At 36.3% G+C, this 20,415-nt stretch overlaps 2 protein-coding genes across 4 annotated transcripts; both read left to right on the forward strand.

Moving 5' to 3' along the window:
* Positions 1-87: 87 nt before the first annotated feature.
* On the forward strand, positions 88-20,371 carry LOC105325927 (uncharacterized transporter YutK). 2 transcript variants are annotated; one of them, XM_066078720.1, is made up of 10 exons: positions 88-616; positions 832-973; positions 2,640-2,834; positions 3,581-3,742; positions 3,845-3,970; positions 4,099-4,229; positions 4,337-4,505; positions 4,783-4,941; positions 5,323-5,503; positions 19,891-20,371. In XM_066078720.1, the coding sequence occupies exons 1-10, from the start codon at positions 192-194 to the stop codon at positions 20,034-20,036; spliced, it is 1,836 nt and encodes a 611-aa protein (XP_065934792.1). In that variant the 5' UTR covers positions 88-191; the 3' UTR covers positions 20,037-20,371. The 2 variants fall into 2 exon arrangements, with proteins under 2 accessions (XP_065934792.1, XP_011424028.2); XM_011425726.4 differs by lacking the exon at positions 19,891-20,371 and adding an exon at positions 5,694-6,020 and having other exon boundaries at positions 89-616.
* LOC117692548 (solute carrier family 28 member 3) lies at positions 13,759-18,597 on the forward strand. 2 transcript variants are annotated; one of them, XM_066078722.1, is made up of 7 exons: positions 13,761-14,425; positions 14,660-14,801; positions 16,237-16,431; positions 17,491-17,652; positions 17,760-17,885; positions 17,997-18,127; positions 18,238-18,597. In XM_066078722.1, the coding sequence occupies exons 1-7, from the start codon at positions 14,001-14,003 to the stop codon at positions 18,560-18,562; spliced, it is 1,506 nt and encodes a 501-aa protein (XP_065934794.1). In that variant the 5' UTR covers positions 13,761-14,000; the 3' UTR covers positions 18,563-18,597. The 2 variants fall into 2 exon arrangements, with proteins under 2 accessions (XP_065934793.1, XP_065934794.1); XM_066078721.1 differs by having other exon boundaries at positions 13,759-14,425; positions 17,760-18,127.
* Positions 20,372-20,415: the final 44 nt, after the last annotated feature.

The following is a 20,415-nucleotide window of genomic DNA, read 5'->3' on the forward strand; positions in this document are numbered from 1 at the left end:
TGGACTACTGGTATTGTACAATTGGGTTCAAAAACTGCACTAGTAAGGACTTTATATTATAGCGAAGTATGCTCATCCTCTATATCTGCAATGAGTACTGAGTAAACTGAATGTAAGTCAACCGCTCATGTCAAGTGTTTGAATGGGCAGAGATTGTAAATAAGTTGTTTACTAAGAATAAAATTTCCCGCATGGCTTACTCCGGTGTTAAGTATACAAACGTACAGGACGCCCAAGAACATCGTCTGATCGACATGTACGGGACAGAATTAGGGGTTTCCATTCCTGACCAAGATGGAAAGGATTTGAAACAAGTGCCGTCCAAAGAATCAAACTCAGCAGCCAGGAGCATCGTTGAGTCGCCATGGAAACGACGCTTACGGCAATATGGCGTACCAGGGATATATCTAGCGTTATTCTTCCTATACACTGTGTACGTCGTGTTCTCGCTTGTTTATGACCCCGCTGGAGCTATTTTCGTTTGCCTACTAGAGGCAGTGCTTCTATTTATTGTGATTTTTAAGATCTTTAAAGTGGACATTTGGAAACCCGTCCTTTCATTGCATTCGAAATTCCTAGTTAAGGTGAAAAGACCACTTAGAACGAAAATAAGGATGTAAGTATATTAACAGTATATGTAAGAAATGCAAGTAAAATAGTTTACACTTTGTAAGTAATAAAGAGTGGTTTCATTTATTGATATGTTATAATTCAAAAAAAAAAAATTGACTTCTAAAACTTTTTGATTAACATATGGTTCGAACAGCAACCACCCCATTAAATAATGTCCGTTGTACCCGCATCACTGTTTGTTTCCCCCTCTCTCCCCAGCATCGTGACGGTGGTGGTGACCCTGGCCCTGGTCGTCTTCCTAATATGGGACATCTGGTCCAGTGTCCGCAGATTCATACCTATCGGGGGGATGGCCATCTTTGTGATATTTCTATGGATAACGTCAACATCACCGAAAAAGGTAAGAAACTTTGTCATGTTCAGAGGGCATAATGGCCGTGGCCATTTTTATTTTATGGTCAAAACATATTATTATACCTCAATATGATTCTATATAACGCGACATCTGATTGGTTCTAGACAATGACATGCCAGGGCAATAAAACTTCATATTTCCCTGTTATCGTCATATTTTCCATTATATCCCAACCTCGCAAATTTTCATTCCATACTTATAAAAAAATCCGGAGGAGGAGCATATAATATAATTAAAATGACTAATCCTATTAAAAATCGTTTCAAATCCTTTCCTATATCAGAAAACTAAAAGTTAAAGCTTAACTAGGATTGGAAAACGAGTAAAAATCAATGTACTCTAAAGTATATCACATGTCGTTCGGTATGATAAACAATCTATTGCATGAACGTTCGTGAAATATGTAGATTTATTCCCCCAGAAAAGTCATATAAAAATATGATTTTCAATGGGGGAATAAATCTTCATACTTCCCTCACAATAATGCAATAAAATGTATAATACTTAAACAAGATGGTCAATTTTTTGACCATGCATTCTGCTTAATCTGAACATTCCCTACGTTCAAATGCATTAGACTGATAGCCTTTCACATTTAAGTTCTAAATCCTCACCATGTGCGAGGAGACTCAGGAATTTGAAGCATATGACAAGGGTTGTTTATTTATCCCTAAGTTTTGCGATTCATCAATATCCTTACCATACGTTTGTTAATGTAAATTTCCTTTGACTTATTTATATTTGTACCATTTCAAAGAGGAATGCGAATTAATTACGTAGCATGCTATAAACTCTCCGTTAAAACTCTCTTGACATGAGATATAGTCCGAAAAAGATTACATCACATGCATTACTTCACTTTAATGAATGTATAGTTAAACCGAAGAGCAAAAACGTGATCACTCATTAAACCTCTCAGATTTGATCGTGTGACCAACCAAGTTCATTTAAACAAATAAATGCTCTCTATTGGGATTCATGCGGGATATGAAAGTGGCGATATTGCAGAAAGAATACACATAACCCACGTATGCTGGTTATGTCATTTTTTTCTGTATTGATCGCTATCTTCATAACCCGCATGAATCATCAAAGAAAGCCTTTTTTATTCGATTCAGAACGTTACTGAAAAGAAACAGCCAAATCTTCTCCTATAAAAGTTCGAGTCTGACATCTTCATGCAAGATTATTTAATGCAGTCCGTGGTTTTTCTTGGGTTGCTGCAGGTTTCGACCAAACGATAAACGGGTCTTGCATATTTCAGTCCTGTACATTTCACCAGAGCTATGAATTTCAATCAATTTCCGTAAGAAATAGAGGGAATCATACTCGGTGGATGACGATATCTCATGGTAAACCTTTTAGAAACATTTTAATAAGACCTTGGGCTTTCGGTAGGACGCCCTATATATATTTTGCATCTAACAAGTTAAACAAGACGCTGGTTTTTAGTGAAATATACATAGATTGTGTAGTCTTAACCAAAAGCCAGACAGATCTTGTTGATTTCAAAGAGCCATTGTTTAGTGGCCTTAAATGAAATAGACAGGCATACGTCACATTGCTGTATTACAAAACTACCCAAAGTCCAAGCTCTTTTTAAAATGGTTCCAACATTACTATTTCATTTCTTAGATGTGTTCTTGTTTAGGTCCAGTGGATGACCGTTACCTGGGGCCTACTACTACAGTTTGGGATGGGGATCGTGATTCTACGCTGGCCCGTGGGGTACGCGGCCTGTAAGTTCCTAGGGGACAGTGTCAGTCAGTTCCTGTCCTACACAGACGCCGGATCCAAGTTTGTGTTTGGGGATCCGGGGTACACTCTCCATCCTGTGGCCTTCGGGGTACGTAAAGTTTATGAAGATACTTAACTCACGTCTTAATTATCGTTTCACTGTTTAAGAGAAATGGAACTCCAGGCACGTAGCAACATAGAGGGGGGTGTGGACTTTGTCTCTCCACTACTTTAAAAAAAGGAGCCTTTTTTTTAAATTACATTTACAATATATTATATACATGTCAATTGGCTGTTCCATTTTGTGCCCCCCCCCCTCTACACGTTGAATCTGAGCTCGTGATAAATGAATTAGGATATTACATGTTCAAGCTGTTCTATTTAGATATCTGTAATCTGTAGTACATGCACCAGAATATTTTCTCTATTACGAAAATCGAAATATATTTAAAAAAAAAAAGATTACGCTGCGTTTTTTAATGACATTTTTGGATATTTTGAGATGATCAATACGGTTCGGGGGGTTGGATTGGCAAATCCAACAAGTTGAATGGTTTTATGATAGGTTTGATTAAGCCCGACCGCGTATTTATTCAAAGAATGATTTTTTTACTTTTGTTTATACTTATATAATATTCAACAATTGTTCAATTAAAAATCACAAAAGTCATCGATAAAATGAATTGGACTATACATTACAAAATCGATTCGTAATATTATAACAGAGAAAGACTCGGAATAATATAAATGTTTTCGAATAAAATAAAATGGTTAACTACTGTCTTCCAATTCAATTGATCAATATTCACATGATTAAATGTATTTCAAACGTCTATATGTACAAACATTCTGCAGGTTTTACCGGTTGTGATTTTCTTCAGTGCTGTTGTGTCCGTCCTCTACTATCTCGGCATCATGCAGTTTTTTATCCGCGTCATCGCTGCCGTCCTACGGTTTCTGATGCAGACGACACCAATCGAGTCGTTTGCTACTGCCGCTCACATCTTCATTGGTCAGGTCAGATATTACAATGTATTGATTTCTGTTTAAATATGAAAAATGAAGTTAAAATGTATTAACAAGTAAATTGTGTGATGATTCATGATTGCTTGGTTTTAGGTAGAATCGAGCGTCGTTCTGAAACCGTTTTTGAATAACCTGACGAATTCAGAATTGCACGCTGTTCTTACCAGCGGCTTTGCAACTGTGGCTGGAACAGTGATAGCTGCATACATTGAGTTTGGGGTAAGTTCTTCCTATGAAGGAATATATCTTTGGTGTATTTTCGGAATTACTTCGGGATTTTGAAATGTTTATCAATCTTTTTAATAAACACTAAATTAGTCATGCATAACAAAAAACAATTATGGCAGGTGCCCGCAGAACACGTGATCTCTGCCTCTTTCATGTCTGCCCCCGCCGCTCTAGCTGTTGCCAAGCTAGCGTTTCCAGAAACGAAATCAACGGATTTCAAGATCAGCAAGGAAATGGAACTAGAAGTCGGGTATGGGGGTTTTCTTTGGCACATGTTAATCAAATGCATCTTGCTGGCAGATATACAAAGTAACTGCTGTCTCTAATTGGAATTCATTTTATTCTTTTATTTCTTAGAAAGGAACGGAACATCATGGAGGCGGTGTCCGTTGGAGCTATGGGCGCCGTGAAGTTGATCGCCAATGTGGTGGTCAATCTCGTGGCTTTCGTCGCCATCCTCGCGTTCATAGACGCCACACTGTCTTACTTTGGAAGCCGTGTGGGGCATCCGGAAGTGTCATTTGACGCAAGTATTGTCATGTTGTAAATTTTGAATTTACCGGGTGGTAGTAGTTGTCTTGTTGTAAATTTTGTATTTACTGCCACCCGGTAAATTCAAAATTTACCACATGACAGTATTCTAGAGAAATTAATCAAAGCAATTAAACGTTTGAAAATTTTTGCATTTGAAAAAATAAACTGGTTCATAAGAACTAAGGTATTTGGGCCATAGCAAGAAAAATAAACACAGGTGCCATTAAAGCAACAAATTTGTGAATGTCGTAGCATTGTCTTTATTGTAGTTTCTTTGTTCATACATCTTCATGCCGTTAGCATTCATTATGGGGATACCTTGGTCCAATTGCCGTGTGGTAGGAAAACTTATCGGCAAAAAGATTGTCATCAATGAGTTCCTGGCTTTTGCCGATCTTGGTGGTTATATAAAAGCAGGGGATATTCAGGTAGATATACATATATATTGAGACAAATTCTCTAACCAAATTTTAAATTTTCTAATTAAAGGTTATTTGTTAAAATTTGTTTAAAACTCTTTTTTGAAATTAAAATTTTTTGTTGGTATACCGGGGTATGATTTTCATAGTGGTAAAACCAAATATATCAAAAGAGTAGACCAAAAATCCCCCTTAAAACAAAGCAATAGAAACCACCAATATTACCCCCATTTAATTCAGTAGTTTTGTAATACCGGGTATAAATCCGACTATATGTAATAAAGAAATATGATAAAGAAATACATTTTCTTTAGCAAACAAATCATGATTTAATATCATATTTGAAAATCTAAAAATTTCACCAATCGTTCTCTGCCGCTGCTGTTTTAGGGCCGGAGTGCGGTGATATCTACCTACATTCTTTGCGGGTTCGGCAGTATTGCTGCTATGGGTATCAACCTCGGTGCGCTCTCCGCCGCCGAGCCACGGAGGCGAAAAGATTTCGCCAAACTGATGTTGCGTGCTGTAGTTGCTGGGAATATTGCCTGCTTCATGACAGCTTGTGTTGCAGGTAAGTTGCGGAGCAATTTTAAACTCTTGAGATTTTTGAGTTGCAATGATACTGTCTCCCAAAATTAAAAAAATCATCGTAAAAATAAAATAAATTCTGAAATTAATAAAAGAATAATAGATGAATGTACTTGAAAAATATTTTCAGTTTACTATTCATTCCAAAACTCGTGCCTTTCTTTTACTTTCAGGTATTCTTTATCAAGATGAACCAGTCATGATTTCTATAACTAATTCAACCAATGATTTAAACTCCACTCTACAAAACCTGACAACAAACAGTAATATCACGGACATAGTCACGAGTAGTACCCCAGTCAGTGTGACCGTACTTTGATACTTATAGACTTGCTTGCATTAATCAGTTATTGTGTGCATGTGCATTATGATGTAATTATTTAGAGGATTGGTTTCTATGCACCTATGTATCTACACTTCTACTTTAGATCTGATTTATCGGTTTCTTAGTGATGTTGTATTTTGGTGCAGATAAAGTATCATATGATTTTTTCGCATTGTACCGTAGCTTGGTGTGTTTTCTATTGTTAAAAGTGTGGGTTATCTGGGCATATTCCCACACTTATTTTCCGCCCACTATCTCAGGTAAAAACAACATCAAGAATGTTGTGTTCAAACACGTCATAATACTGTTCACAGCAAGATATTCCTCCAGATCAAAATTGCCAATAACTCAACACGGATAACTGACTCAAAGTTCGTCGGATAAATCTTATTTGTAGCTCTTGACAAAACAACTTCGGCACTGGCTTCATCAGAAAGACCCTATTTTAACATGATATATCTCCTACATGTGTGCGAACAACAGAAACGCATTTATATCCCTTGTAAAAGGTCTTATTGAAAATCAGCCATGTGATAGGAACGCGTTTAAATAGTACACTTGTTTTGTGGACAGAGTGAATAGCGCCAATCGGATTTGACATTTATCATTCACGATTTCTCGACATAAATTTCTTGATAATTTCTTTTTCTTATATATATATATATTTCTCGACATAAATTTCTTGATAATTTCTTTTTCTTATATATATATATATATATATAAGAAAAAGAAATTATCAAGAAATTTATGTCGAGAAATCGTGAATGATAAATGTCAAATCTGATTGGCGCTATTCACTCTGTCCACAAAACAAGTGTATATGTCAAATATATATATATATATATATATATATATATATATATATATATATATATATATATATATATATATACTTAAATAAATAAAACAGAATGCGACAGTCCAAATTAAATAAATTGTTTACTGTTAGCGCTTTCAGCCATGTCGGCTGAAAGCGCTAACAGTAAACAATTTATTTAATTTGGACTGTCGCATTCTGTTTTATTTATTTAAGTATTTTTTGCTGTACCAAGGCTTTATTTATCTACACACACACACACACACACACACATATTTATATATATATATATGTGTGTATGTGTGTGTTTTTTCAGCTATTTTTTAAATGTATGTATATGTATATTATTGATACAGGGTATCAAATAGGATTTTAAAAAGAGTAGCCAACATCATCAATTTAAATCTTATTTTGATTTTTTAAACAGAAGCATTGCACAACTTAAGGTTCGTATCCATAACATTGTGTTAATAAGTTTAATTCTTTGAAGCAAATATCGATACTAGAAGTCTAGAAACGAAAAAACAAAAAATAAAAATATGACAATGAACAGTCGATTTATTCCTAATGGCTATGAATTTAAAAAAATAAATAAATTATAATTAATGTTGGTCGGGGATAGAAAGTCATTTTAGAAATTCACGCTCCTTCGTGTCGCTATGACCACGCCCATCGGGTATCGGCACATAGCCAACAATATTGTATAGGGTAACTAATACTTATCACTGGAGTGAGATCGGTTTGTCCAGTGGGAGACAGCAGTGTGAAAGGACAAGAGTATACAAGCCTTAGGCCTGAAAAATCCCCCGTAGCCAGAATGCTGAAATGGCATAATTTTATGAACATATAAAAATATCTTTACAACTGAAAGTGTTCATCGGTACATCTGTAATTCAACTGCATTATCTGTCAAATAAAAATTGTACATTAATGCTTGATACTTATCTACTTATATATAAGAATGGTTTTGAATCTGTGCTAGCGCTATTTTTATCCCACATTGTTTGTACTGTGAGAACACAGACATTGCATAATTGTTGTCATTATATAAAGGATATTTAAAAAAAAAATTCATACTAATTTAATAAAAATCTGAAAAATTGTTTTATTTAAAAGTAAATGAATGAATAGTAAAACGCCCTCTGTAATTCGAACACCTTCTCAACTGAGAAGGATGAACTACGAGCCTCCGCCTATCACTGTGAGCTGCGTCGACAAACTACAGTAGAGGTGAGTAAGTTTAATTGTATTACAATTATTAATAAAGTAAGCTGGGTTTTTTTGTGAAAACTGGGAATTTGACCCGTTATAGGTCCAGACTCCATTGTCATAAATCAATAATAACTTTGAATAAAAAACTTATTCTTTAATAAAAAAAAAAAAACAAGTACTCTAGAAATGGAATCAAGACCCATTCATACCTAAATTTTGAAATTTTAGAACAGTCAATCATCTAAGATTTTGGCATAAAACGCTGAGCAGCTAAATTAATTTGGAAACCTATACCTGTCGTGTTTATAGAATGATACCACCATGTTGACTTCCATCGCGAAATTTATACTATAAGTAATGCATAAACGAACTTGTACTGATTCTTTTTTTCTTCTAGACGTTTTTTGAAACTCAAATATCTCGCATGTGTGTTGGGATGAATGATTTTCACTTTTTTTGACAAAAGTCTAAATGATCGATTATAGTCGGCAAGTCACGTGACATATAGTTTGGAAGGCGTGTTCGATGTGACTATAAATGCAACAAACCTTCATTTATGCAAAAACAATTGCAAATTGTATTCTCAACGAGTTTTATTTCTGATTGTTATGATAAGATTAGGGCCCCTCCCCGAAACTTATTTAGTAAACTATATGTAAATGGTTACAAGTTTTGACATCTCCCTCAGAGCACCAGCAACTCCCTTCCCTTCATACCACCAGCAACCCCCTCCCCCCACCCAAGAAAAAAAAATTAAAATCCGCGCGTGCGCCTCAAATCCAACACAGATCTCCATACTTTATCCCTTTACTATTAATTTTGCACCATCGGTGTGTCCATGTCCTGAGTCTTATAATTGCGGATATCCGTTGAGGTGCTTGTTTGACCCCAGTACAATAACGTTACATCATCATGCACAACTGTTACAAAATGCACTAAGGATTTCTCATAATTGTGCATTATGTTCATCCTCTATATCTGCAACGAGGAAACTGTAATTTAGACACCCGCTTATGTCCAGTGTTTGAATGGGCAAAGATTGTAAAGAAGTTGTTTACCAAGAATAAAATTTCCCACACGGCTTACTCCGGTGTTAAGTACACACGTACAAATGTACAGGACGCCCAAGAACATCGTCTGATCGTCTTGAACGGAACAGATTTAAGAGTAGAGAGTCCTTGTCAAAATGGTAAGGATTGGCAAAAGGTAATGTCAAAAGAATCAAACTCAGCAGCCAGGGCCACGATCAACACCACCGTCACGATGCTGGGGAGAGAGGGGGAAACAAACAGTGGTGCAGGTACATCGGAGATTATCTAATGGGGGTGGTTGCTGTTTTAAAAGTCAAAAACATTACTTTGAATTATTTAATAACATACCAGTAACCGGAACCGCTCTTTATTACTAAGAATGTGCAGAATATTTTACTTGCATATATTTAACATATAATTTATAAATACTTACATCCTTATTTTTGTTCTTAGTGGTCTTTCGACTAGCCAATTCGATTGCAGTGAAAGGACGGATTTCCAAATGTCGACTTTAAAGATCTTAAAAATCACAATGAATAGAAGCACTGCCTCTAGTAGACAAACGAAAATAGCTCCAGCGGGGTCATAAACAAGCGAGAACACGACGTATACAGTGTATAGGAAAAACAACGCTAGATACATCCCTGGTACGCCATATTGCCGTAAGCGTCGTTTCCATGGCGACTCAACGATGCTCCTGGCTAATGAGTTTGATTCTTTGGACGGTACCTATTTCAAATCCTTTCCATCTTGGTCAGGAATGGAATCCCCAATTCTGTCCCGTATATGTCGATCAGACGATGTTCTTGGGCGTCCTGTACGTTTGTATACTTAGCATCGTAAGCCATGCGGGAAATTTTATTCTTGGTAAACAACTTATTTACAATCTCTGCCCATTCAAACACTTGACTTCAGCAGTTGACTTACATGCAGTTTACTAAGTACTCACTGCAGATATAGAGGATGAGCATACTTCGCTATAATATAAAGTCCTTATAGAAATCAGTCTATCTGTCTGTTTGTCTGTCTGTCTATCTGTCTATCCTCTGATTTCATTTGTCTTATTCCTCCCCCCCTTTGGCCATGTTTGGCCTATAAATCTTCACGTACATTGCTAGTTGATAGTTGGTATACAGTGACTTTGATTTAATCATCTTGATCCAAAGTCAAGGTTAAAAACCCTTTCAGTGTAATGCCCTTCTCTCTCTCCATTGTCACTTCGGTCCAGTTGGACTTGCCTGTGGCTAGAAGATTTATGGTGGCTTTGAATAAATTTTATACATCAAATGCCAAAAAGTGTTTCTTCTTAGAAATACAGTGAACCCTACATGTACATCCTAATGTCCTTTGCTAAAACAGTCAAGAGTCTCCACGATATCTAGTGTGTCATTAAAGTAATTAGAACTACTTGTACATAGTCAACTCATAACTGGACTTTGTTGAGATGGTGACCATCTCCAAGAACTTTGCTTATATAATGGACATTAGGATGAAAACATTGCAAAGGATTTTGTTTTGATCTTAACCTAGGACTTTTATATATATGAAAAGGGTATTCCGGTCAGGATAAACTTTTATTTCAAGGTCATTGAAACACTCTTACATACAGGCATTCTTTTGGTTTAATCTATGGGAAAGAATTTGTGATCAAAATTGGATTTTAAATAGATTTGCTTTGACCTTCACATTTGACCTAGAAAAGTGGTTCAAAGTCACTGCATACCCTTTACCCAAAAGCTTTATGCAAAAAATGGGATTATTTAGGCGACAGTCGGCAGTTCATCAGCCGCTGTCTTGGCCGATATCGACCGCTTTTTTGGTTGGCCTACCAATTTTGTGTCTGCGTGCCAAGTTAATATTTTTTTTTCCTGCGTCCGTGGTTGATATCTTCAGCTGAAACAGTCGTTGAATAATCTTTTGAGCTCCCCTCGACCATCGTCGGATCATCGGCAGTCATTTGCTATGCCTGTCGTCGGTCGGACGACATTTAGACATTTTGGAATTTTCTGTCATACACCGATTGATGACCGAAAATCGGCCGAGGGACGACTGGTCTATCGTTATCGGGCGATTTTGACAAATCGGCTGATGGAGGACCGACCGTAGACGGACTACGTTAAACATCTACCGTCAGGCGGTTGAAAAGCGACGGTAAAACTGAAACATGTAATCGGTCTACCGTAAAAATCCAACTGGGGCTAAATTTTCGATGATCGAACGGCGATTTGGCGACTTATAAATATTCAACCTTTTACATGTAAGGACATCGATGTTCCTAGAAATGAAAGTGCCTGCTCCGCGTCATCCGATACCAATGTCGGGCGATCATGTTTCTTCAGCAGACGATACGAGGAAAAATTGTTCGCTCGACCATCGGCTCAAATGTGATCCAGGCATTACTAAAGGTACTCTGTGGATGGGGTACGAGCCTATGGTGGCATATCTCTGCCCCTTGTGTGCAAGTTATTTTTCCATCAAATATGTCGACTTGCAAGATAAATATGTTGACATGCAAGATAATTATGTCAACATGCAACATAACTATGTTGACATGCAAGAAAATTGCAATCAGATAAGAATTATACAAAATCTCAAAAATTCTCAAATATCGCCAACTTGTGACATCCAAGATGCTAGATGCTACCTTTTTATGTCGACATGCAACTTATTTATGTTAACATGCAAGATAAATATGCTGACATGCAACTTATCTATGTCAACATGCAACTTATTTATGTCAACATGCAACTTATTTATGTCAACATGCAACTTACTTATGTTGACATGCGAGATAAATATGTTGACATGCAACTTATAAGTTGTATGTCAACATAACTTAGTCGCATGTCGACATAAATATGTTGCATGTCAACATATTTATCTTGCATGTTAACATAACTTAGTTGCATGTCGACATAAATAAGTTGCATGTCAACATAAATAAGTTGCATGTTAACATAACTAAGTTGCATGTTGACACCAATAGGTAGCGTATCTAGCATCTTGAAAGTCACATGTTGGCGATATTTGAGATTTTTTATAACTCTTATTTGATTGCAGTTTTCTTGCATGTAAACATAGTTATGTTGCATGTTGACATAATTATCTTGCATGTCAACATATTTATCTTGCATGTCCACATAATTAATAGAAAAATAACTTGCACACAAGGGGCAGAGATATGCCACCATACGAGCCAGATTGGTCCAAAGAAAAGAAAATATGCTATGGACAAGTGATATCAGACGGACAAACAGACTGATCACTAAAGGGTGGCTCTAATTGATCCCTATCTTGAATACTTAAGGTAAAGCTAATGCATACTACGTGAACATTAAAAAGATGATTGGTGGATTAGGCGTGTACACTGCCTAATTGCCTATACCAGGACGGTTAAGATTCACCAAAATTGAAATATCAACAAAACTTATGATTTTTTAAAATCATTCGAAACAAGTTATATTCAACAAACCATCGATTTGTAACTTTTAAATATGTTACATGTAGCGTGCGTGTAAGGAAACGTAATCGTGTTATTTTTCAGAACTTCAATGCCTTATCTTTCACAGAGTGGGTCTGTGGTACATATCTTTGTCGTAGTCTAAAGAAGATTTAATGGAAACCAAACAAATTTCAATCAACAAAAACGATGACCCACTTTACTTTGAATTTTTTTTTTATCACAACAACTGAACTTATAAAAAAAAATGATGCAAGTCCGTAAATTCATGGCCAGAGTCGTATGTATATATTATAAACATGCGTTTTACATAATTTGCAACTCAATTGTAAAAAGAGACACGGAGTACCCCATATAACTGTCTATGTGGTTTTCCCCTTCATCATATAATTATCCATTGAATCAGCTTCCAATTGGCTTTGGACCAGCAATTTTTCCTAATTCATTTGGTTTTATATTTAAGGTAAATGGACAAAAATGTAAAAGTCAATTCATCAAATCTAATCATTATTTTTTTATCAGACTTTTTAAATATGTCATTATCTTTTTTTTATCAAACGAAAATAAAATGATGATAATTATTAGACCTAAAACACAACAAAATATCTGTATTCTTCGTTATCGTTAAGGCACTGATAAAACACTGGTAAAAATCCAGGTAAAATCTTTGACCGAAAGCAGACTATAATTGCTTTCACAACACAAATCACACCTATTGTTCTATACCCAATTATCAAATGTGTGCAAAACGGGAACACACCGTATGTAGTATTCCAACCACGAACTTTGTTGTGACTAATATAGTTAAGTGGTTTGTGAACCAGACATTTTGTAACCATAGAGAACTAGGTTTTGGGGTTGTGGGTTCGATATGAAGGCAATTTTCCTTTTCTTGTTGTTTGTTAAAATATTCAAGGCTGAATATATGCTTTTGCAAACTTGTATCAAAACACTTATCAAATGCATGTAGTTAAATCGAAAAAAGCAAAGCCACGAAGATATGCCATTAAAAGGAAAGACCACCCCCCCCCCCCAAAACCCCCCAAAAAATTATTAAACATAATGGGTAAAATAGTCTGGTACCCGCCCCCGCCACTCCGTTTTCACTTCATTTTGGGAAAACGAAGTGAAAACGGAGTGGCGGGGGCGGGTACCAGACTATGGGTAAAATTATAAATCTCTCAGACGATCATCACTCCCTGAACATCACCGGGGGGGGGGGGGGGGGGGGGGGCTTATGGATCCACACTTGCTACAAATAAGTTCTATATTTGTATCTGCAGTTTGGCCAACAGAATGTACAGAAACCAACCCTTTGACATTTCAGTTATAAACAAACAAACGTAAACAACAACAGAAAACATAGGACACAATATTTTGACCTAGTCCATAGACAAAAACTGATGTCCATACTTTAATTATCTCTTTAATCTAATGTGTGTATACATCGTTTATCCATGTGTCCACGTCTTCAGTCTTATCATTGCGGACAAGATAGTTGGTTGACCCCAATGCAAAAACGTTATTCACTGGAGTACATGGTATTGTACAATTGGGTTCAAAAACTGCACTAATAAGGACTTTGAATAGTCAGAGATTGTAAATAAGTTGTTTACCAAAAATAAAATTTCCCGCATGGCTTACTCCGGTGATAAGTATACAAACGTACAGGACGCCCAAGAACATCGTCTGATCGACATATACGGGACAGAAGTAGGGGATTCCATTCCTGGCCAAGATGAAAAAGATTTGAAACGGGTGCCGTCCAAAGAATCAAACTCGGCAGCCAGGAGCATCGTTCAGTCGCCATGGAAACGACGCTTACGGCAATATGGCGTACCAGGGATGTATCTAGCGTTGTTTTTCCTATACACTGTGTACGTCGTGTTCTCGCTTGTTTATGACCCCGCTGGAGCTATTTTCGTTTGTCTACTAGAGGCAGTGCTTCTTTTCATTGTGATTTTTAAGATCTTTAGAGTCGAAATTTGGAAACCCGTCCTTTCATTGCAATCGAAATTCCTAGTCCGGGTGAAAAGACCACTAAGAACGAAAATAAGAATGTAAGTATTTTAACACTATATGTATATGTGAAATAGTTGCAAGTAGATTAGTTTACACTTTGTAAGTAAGCGGCCCTTGAGTGGTTTCATTTACCGATATGTTATTAATAATTCAATTTTTTTTTACTTCTAAAACTTTTTTGATTCACACATTTATTGAATGAACAGCAACTGACCCCATTAAATAATGTCCGTTGTACCCGCATCACTGTTTGTTTCCCCCTCTCTCCCCAGCATCGTGACGGTGGTGGTGACCCTGGCCCTGGTCGTCTTCCTAATATGGGACATCTGGTCCAGTGTCCGCAGATTCATACCTATCGGGGGGATAGCCATCTTTGTGATTGTTCTATGGATAACGTCGACGTCGCCGAAAAAGGTAAGAAACTTCGTCATGTTCAGAGGGCATAATGGCCGTGGCCATTACTAGTTTGTGGCTATTTTTATTTTTTTGCCAAAAATATCATATTTGATATGATGATTAATATGTTGACTATGCAGTCTTCTTAATTAATCTCAACAGTCGGAACATTCTCTAAGTTCAAATGCATTGGAACGATAGAATCATTTTAACAAGAGCTTGGACTTTGGGTAGTTGTGTCAATCGGCAATGTGACGTAGGCCTGTCTATTTCATTGCTGGCCACTCAGTAATGGCTCTTTTAAAGGGGCATGGTCACGATTTTGGTAAAATTATATTTTTATATTTTTGATATTTACAATGCTTTAGAAATGCATTTCTAATGATCAAATAAAATTTGAGAGTCAGTTGTAGAGTTATAAGCAAGATACAGGGATCACGATTCTTTGTCATGTAAACAAGGCTCGTGCCCTGTTTTTGTTTACATAGGTTCAATATACCAGTAAAAAATCTTTTTCCAGCTTATTTGTCTATCTTTTTATTTATTTTAAGCACAGATAAACAGTTCCTAACATTTAAAACATTCGTTATAGGTTTAAAACTAAAATTTTTACTTCAACGTTCGAAATGTAATGAAACGCTTTGTTTACACAGCAAAGAATTTCAAGCCCTGTAACTCGTTTATAACTCAACAAATGACACTAAAATTTCTGTTGCCTATTAAAAATGCCTTTCTGAAGCATTTTAAATACTGAAATCAAAAAACTCAACAAGATTTGTCTGGCTTTTGGGCGAAGGCTACGCAATCGGTGTACATTTTGCTTGAAACCAGCGTCATTTTAACCTGTTTTGACGCAAGAAATAGATATTTACATCCTACTAAAAGTCCAAGGCCTTGTTAAAATGGTTCTATATAGTTTTTTCTCATTTAAGTTCTAAATTCTCCCCACGTGCATGTTTTGTATATTTAACCCTAATTTTGCTATTTACCAATATCCTTACCGAACGTTAGTCAATGTACATTTTAACTGACTTATTTTTTTAACCTTTTTAAAGAGGTACAAATTAAATACGTTGCAGGCTGTTAGATGTCATTTTAAAAGGGCTTACTTTCATATGCGTTCTTTTGACACAACAGAAATTCTAAGAAAGTGAAATTATCACATACACTATATCTTTATTTGATTTTGATATATATATATATATATATATATATATATATATATATATATATATATATATATATATATATATATATATATATATATATATATATATATATATATATATATATATATATATCCTTGAATGAACCAAAAACTAGAACGAAGAGCAAAACAGTGATCAGATCTTTAGAGAAGCCATTAAAACCTGTCCGATTTTAATTATGTGACCAACCAAGTTGTTAAGGTTCCAACATTACTATTTCATTTTTTAGATGTGTTCTTGTTTAGGTCCAGTGGATGACCGTTACCTGGGGCCTACTTCTACAGTTTGGGATGGGAATAGTGATTCTACGCTGGCCCGTGGGGTACGCGGCCTGTAAGTTCCTAGGGGACAGTGTCAGTCAGTTCCTGTCCTACGCAGACGCCGGATCCAAGTTTGTGTTTGGGGATCCTGGGTATACTCTCCATCCTGTGGCCTTCAAGGTATGTATAACGTCTATTTAGATGATACATCTAAATAGATGATACATAATTTATAAATATGTTTAAAGAAATATGTACATGCTGACAATCAAGTGCTTTCTTTGATAATTCATGCGGGTTATGAAGGTTACGATCATTGCAGAAAAAAAATGACATAACCAGCTAATGCGGGTTATTTCTGCAATGTCACCACCTTCATATCCCGCATGAATCACCAAAGAAAGCATTTTAATGTATAAGAAATACCATAGAACGCCAGAATGTTTTCTTTATTACGTAATCGATCGAAATATTAAAAAGATTACATTGTATTTCTTTAAGCAATAAGGGAACATTCTTTGAGTATTATGGGGTGATTAAATAAGGTCAGAGTTATCAATCCAATAAAGCCCCAAGTGCCTAATGATAGATTTGATCACGCCTGATATATACTTATATTTATATATTTACATTATCCAGTGTCTTTGTCTGTGATAACACTACGTATCGATTTTGTACTATATAACCCATAATACAAATGACGCCAAACTGAGGCGCCGGCGGGGTTTGCTTATTTATATTTAAAGATTTAATCGTACGATGGCCTAAAATTATATAAATATAAGTAATAGGAAATCATTCTTTGAATTTTATGAGGTGATAATTTCGGTCGGGGCGGGATCAAATCTATCATAAATCCCTTGGATTTGATCACGCCCCGACCAAAATTATCACCTCATAATACTCAAAGAATGATTCCTTATTCCTTATATAATTTTCAGCAATTGTATGATTTTAAAAATATGAAAATAGTCATTGGTGAATATACATTCCAAAATCGATTTGTGGTGTAATCACAGATAAAGACACTGTAAAATGTAAGTATTTTCAAATAAAATAACTAGTTTTATGAAGAATTCTGTGAGAAAATAGGGGTAACTTACACGTAATGTCCTTTTTCACATTTCACATCAGAAGAAAATGGTTAATCGCTGTCTTCCCATTCATCGGTTTTATATTCAAATGATTACTTGATACGTAAATTTACCTAATACTAATATATGTACAAACATCCTGCAGGTGCTACCAGTGGTGATTTTCTTCAGTGCTGTTGTGTCCGTCCTCTACTATCTCGGCATCATGCAGTTTATTATTCGCGTCATCGCTGCCGTCCTACGGTTTCTGATGCAGACGGCACCCATCGAGTCGTTTGCTACTGCAGCTCACATCTTCATCGGTCAGGTAAGATATTGCAAAGTATTCATAATTTAAAGATAAAACTAAAAAAGAAGTTTTAAAATCCAGTTTCATGTACATCGTGTGATAATACTTTGATCGTTTGATTTAAGGTAGCATCGAGCGTCATTCTAAAACCATTTTTGAATGACCTGACGAATTCAGAATTGCACGCTGTTCTTACCAGCGGCTTTGCAACTGTGGCTGGAACAGTGATGGCCGCATACATAGAGTTTGGGGTAAGTTCATCCTATGCAGGAATACATCTTTGGTCCATTTATTCGATTGCTATTTTTATCAAATTAGAAATAAATTGTTCATGTATATCAATAAAAAAAACATTATGGCAGGTGCCGGCAGAGCACGTAATCTCTGCCTCTTTCATGTCTGCCCCCGCTGCCTTAGCTGTTGCAAAAATAGCGTTTCCAGAAACGAAACAAACGGATTTCAAAATTAGCAAGGAAATGGAACTAGAAGTCGGGTATGTTTTTTTTGGGGGGGGGGGGGGCTTGTTATTCAAATGCATCTTGCTGGTAGATATGAAAAATAACTGTTATCTCCAACTGGCGATTTTATTCTTCTCTCTTTTAGAAAAGAACGGAACATCATGGAGGCGGTGTCCGTTGGAGCTATGGGCGCCGTGAGGTTGGTCGCCAATGTGGTGGTCAATCTCGTGGCTTTCGTCGCCATCCTCGCGTTCATAGACGCCACATTGTCGTACTTCGGGAGCCGCGTGGGGCACCCGGAAGTGTCTTTTGACGCAAGTATTCTAGAACAATCAATCGGAGCAATTATACTTTTGAAAATTATTGCTTTAGAAAAAAATAAAATGATTTGTAAGAACAAAGTTATATGGACCTTAGCAAGAAAAATAAACACGAGAAACCTAGGTGCCATTAAAGCAACAAATTTGTGAATGCCGTAGCATTGTCCTTATTGTAGTTTCTCTGTTCATACCAGGCACGTAGCATCAGGGGGGGGCAGGGGGGGGCCTGGCCCCCCCACTTTTTCTCGCAGCAACAAATTTTTTAAATTTTACATATAAAAAAATGAATCATAATGGAGTTGGCCCCCCCACTTTTTTGGAAGTTAGTAAAAAATTGATATGAAAATAAGGAAATGAGTAGTCAAATTGAAGTTACTACACCCCCCCCCCCCCCCCACGGATTAGGATTTTCAAGATTTGGAGGAAAAAATTTTTTGGTAGGGAAGATTTCTTTTGGAAGTATAGTTGAGTCCCCCCCCCCCCCCCCCCCCCCCCGACGGATTAGGATTTTGAAGATTTTTGGAAAACTTATAATTTTCCTTTTTTTTCCTCTTTTTTTTTTTTTTTTTTTGTTTTGCTTGTCAAGATTTTTTGGATGGGTCTGGCCCCCCCACTTACAAAAACGATGCTACGTGCCTGCATACATCTTCATGCCGTTAGCATTCATTATGGGGATACCTTGGTCCGATTGCCGTGTGGTAGGAAAACTTATCGGCAAAAAGATTGTCATCAATGAGTTCCTGGCTTTTGCCGATCTCGGTGGTTATATAACAGCCGGGGATATTCAGGTAGATGTTTCGAGAAAAATTCTTTAATTCTAATTAAAGGGTTTTTGTCCAAATTTACAAATCCTATGTTTGTATATATATTTCTGTAGTGGTAAAACCGAAAAAAATTATATAAAAAAAGATTGAAACAAAAACCACCAATGTTTCCCCATTTAATCCAGTAGTTTTATGATACAAAGCTAACCATCTGAAAATGTAAAAGAAATAAAGTTTGTTCATATAGCATATAAATCATGATTTAAAAAACCTAGTACGTTTCACAAGATGTTCTTTGCTGCTGCTGTGTTTTTAGGGCCGGAGTGCCGTGGTATCTACCTACATTCTTTGCGGGTTCGGCAGTATTGCCGCTATGGGTATCAATCTCGGTGCGCTCTCCGCCGCCGAGCCACGGAAGCGAAAAGATTTCGCGAAACTGATGTTGCGTGCTATGGTTGCTGGGAATATTGCCTGCTTTATGACAGCTTGTGTTGCAGGTAAGTTGCGGAGAAATTTTAAACTCTTGAGATTTTTGAGTCGCAATGATACTGTCATCCCAAAAGTAAATTTATCATCGTAAAAATTAATTACGTTTTGAAATTAATAAAAGATTATAATAGAATAAGATGAATGTACCTGAAAAGTGTTTTCAATTTACCATTCATTCCAAAACTCTCTATAAACCAATATCCTTTTCCTCTCTTTTACTTTCAGGCATTCTTTATCAAGATGAACCAGATATGATTTCTATAACTAATGCAACCTACGCTTTAAACTCCACTCTACAAAACTTGACAACAAACAGTAATATCAGGGACATAGTCACGAGTAGTACCCCAGTCAGTGTGACCGTACCTTGATACTTATAGACTTGTTTGCATAAGTTATTGTGTGCATGTGCATTATGATGTACATGTAATGATTGAGAGGGTTGGTTTCTGTGCACCTATGTAACTGCACTGCAAACTAAACTTCAAAAGCGAGCCACCAGGGTGATTTTTAAAAAACGAACATTTTTATTCATCTACGTCAGAATATTTGCATTTGGGGTTGCAGTGATAGCCTATATTTTATTTTCATCGAAGGTTTATGCATTGTACGACTCTGTTTTAGGCAATAATGACAATTACATGTAGTTTAAATCACATATAATGTACATTCATTTCTCACCCAGAAATACATGTTTTGTATGTTCTATCAGTTTCTGTACATACTTTCTGAAAATACATTTTCAGGACC

Source organism: Magallana gigas, chromosome 3, assembly GCF_963853765.1.
Source record: "Magallana gigas chromosome 3, xbMagGiga1.1, whole genome shotgun sequence".
Lineage (NCBI taxonomy): Eukaryota > Metazoa > Mollusca > Bivalvia > Ostreida > Ostreidae > Magallana > Magallana gigas.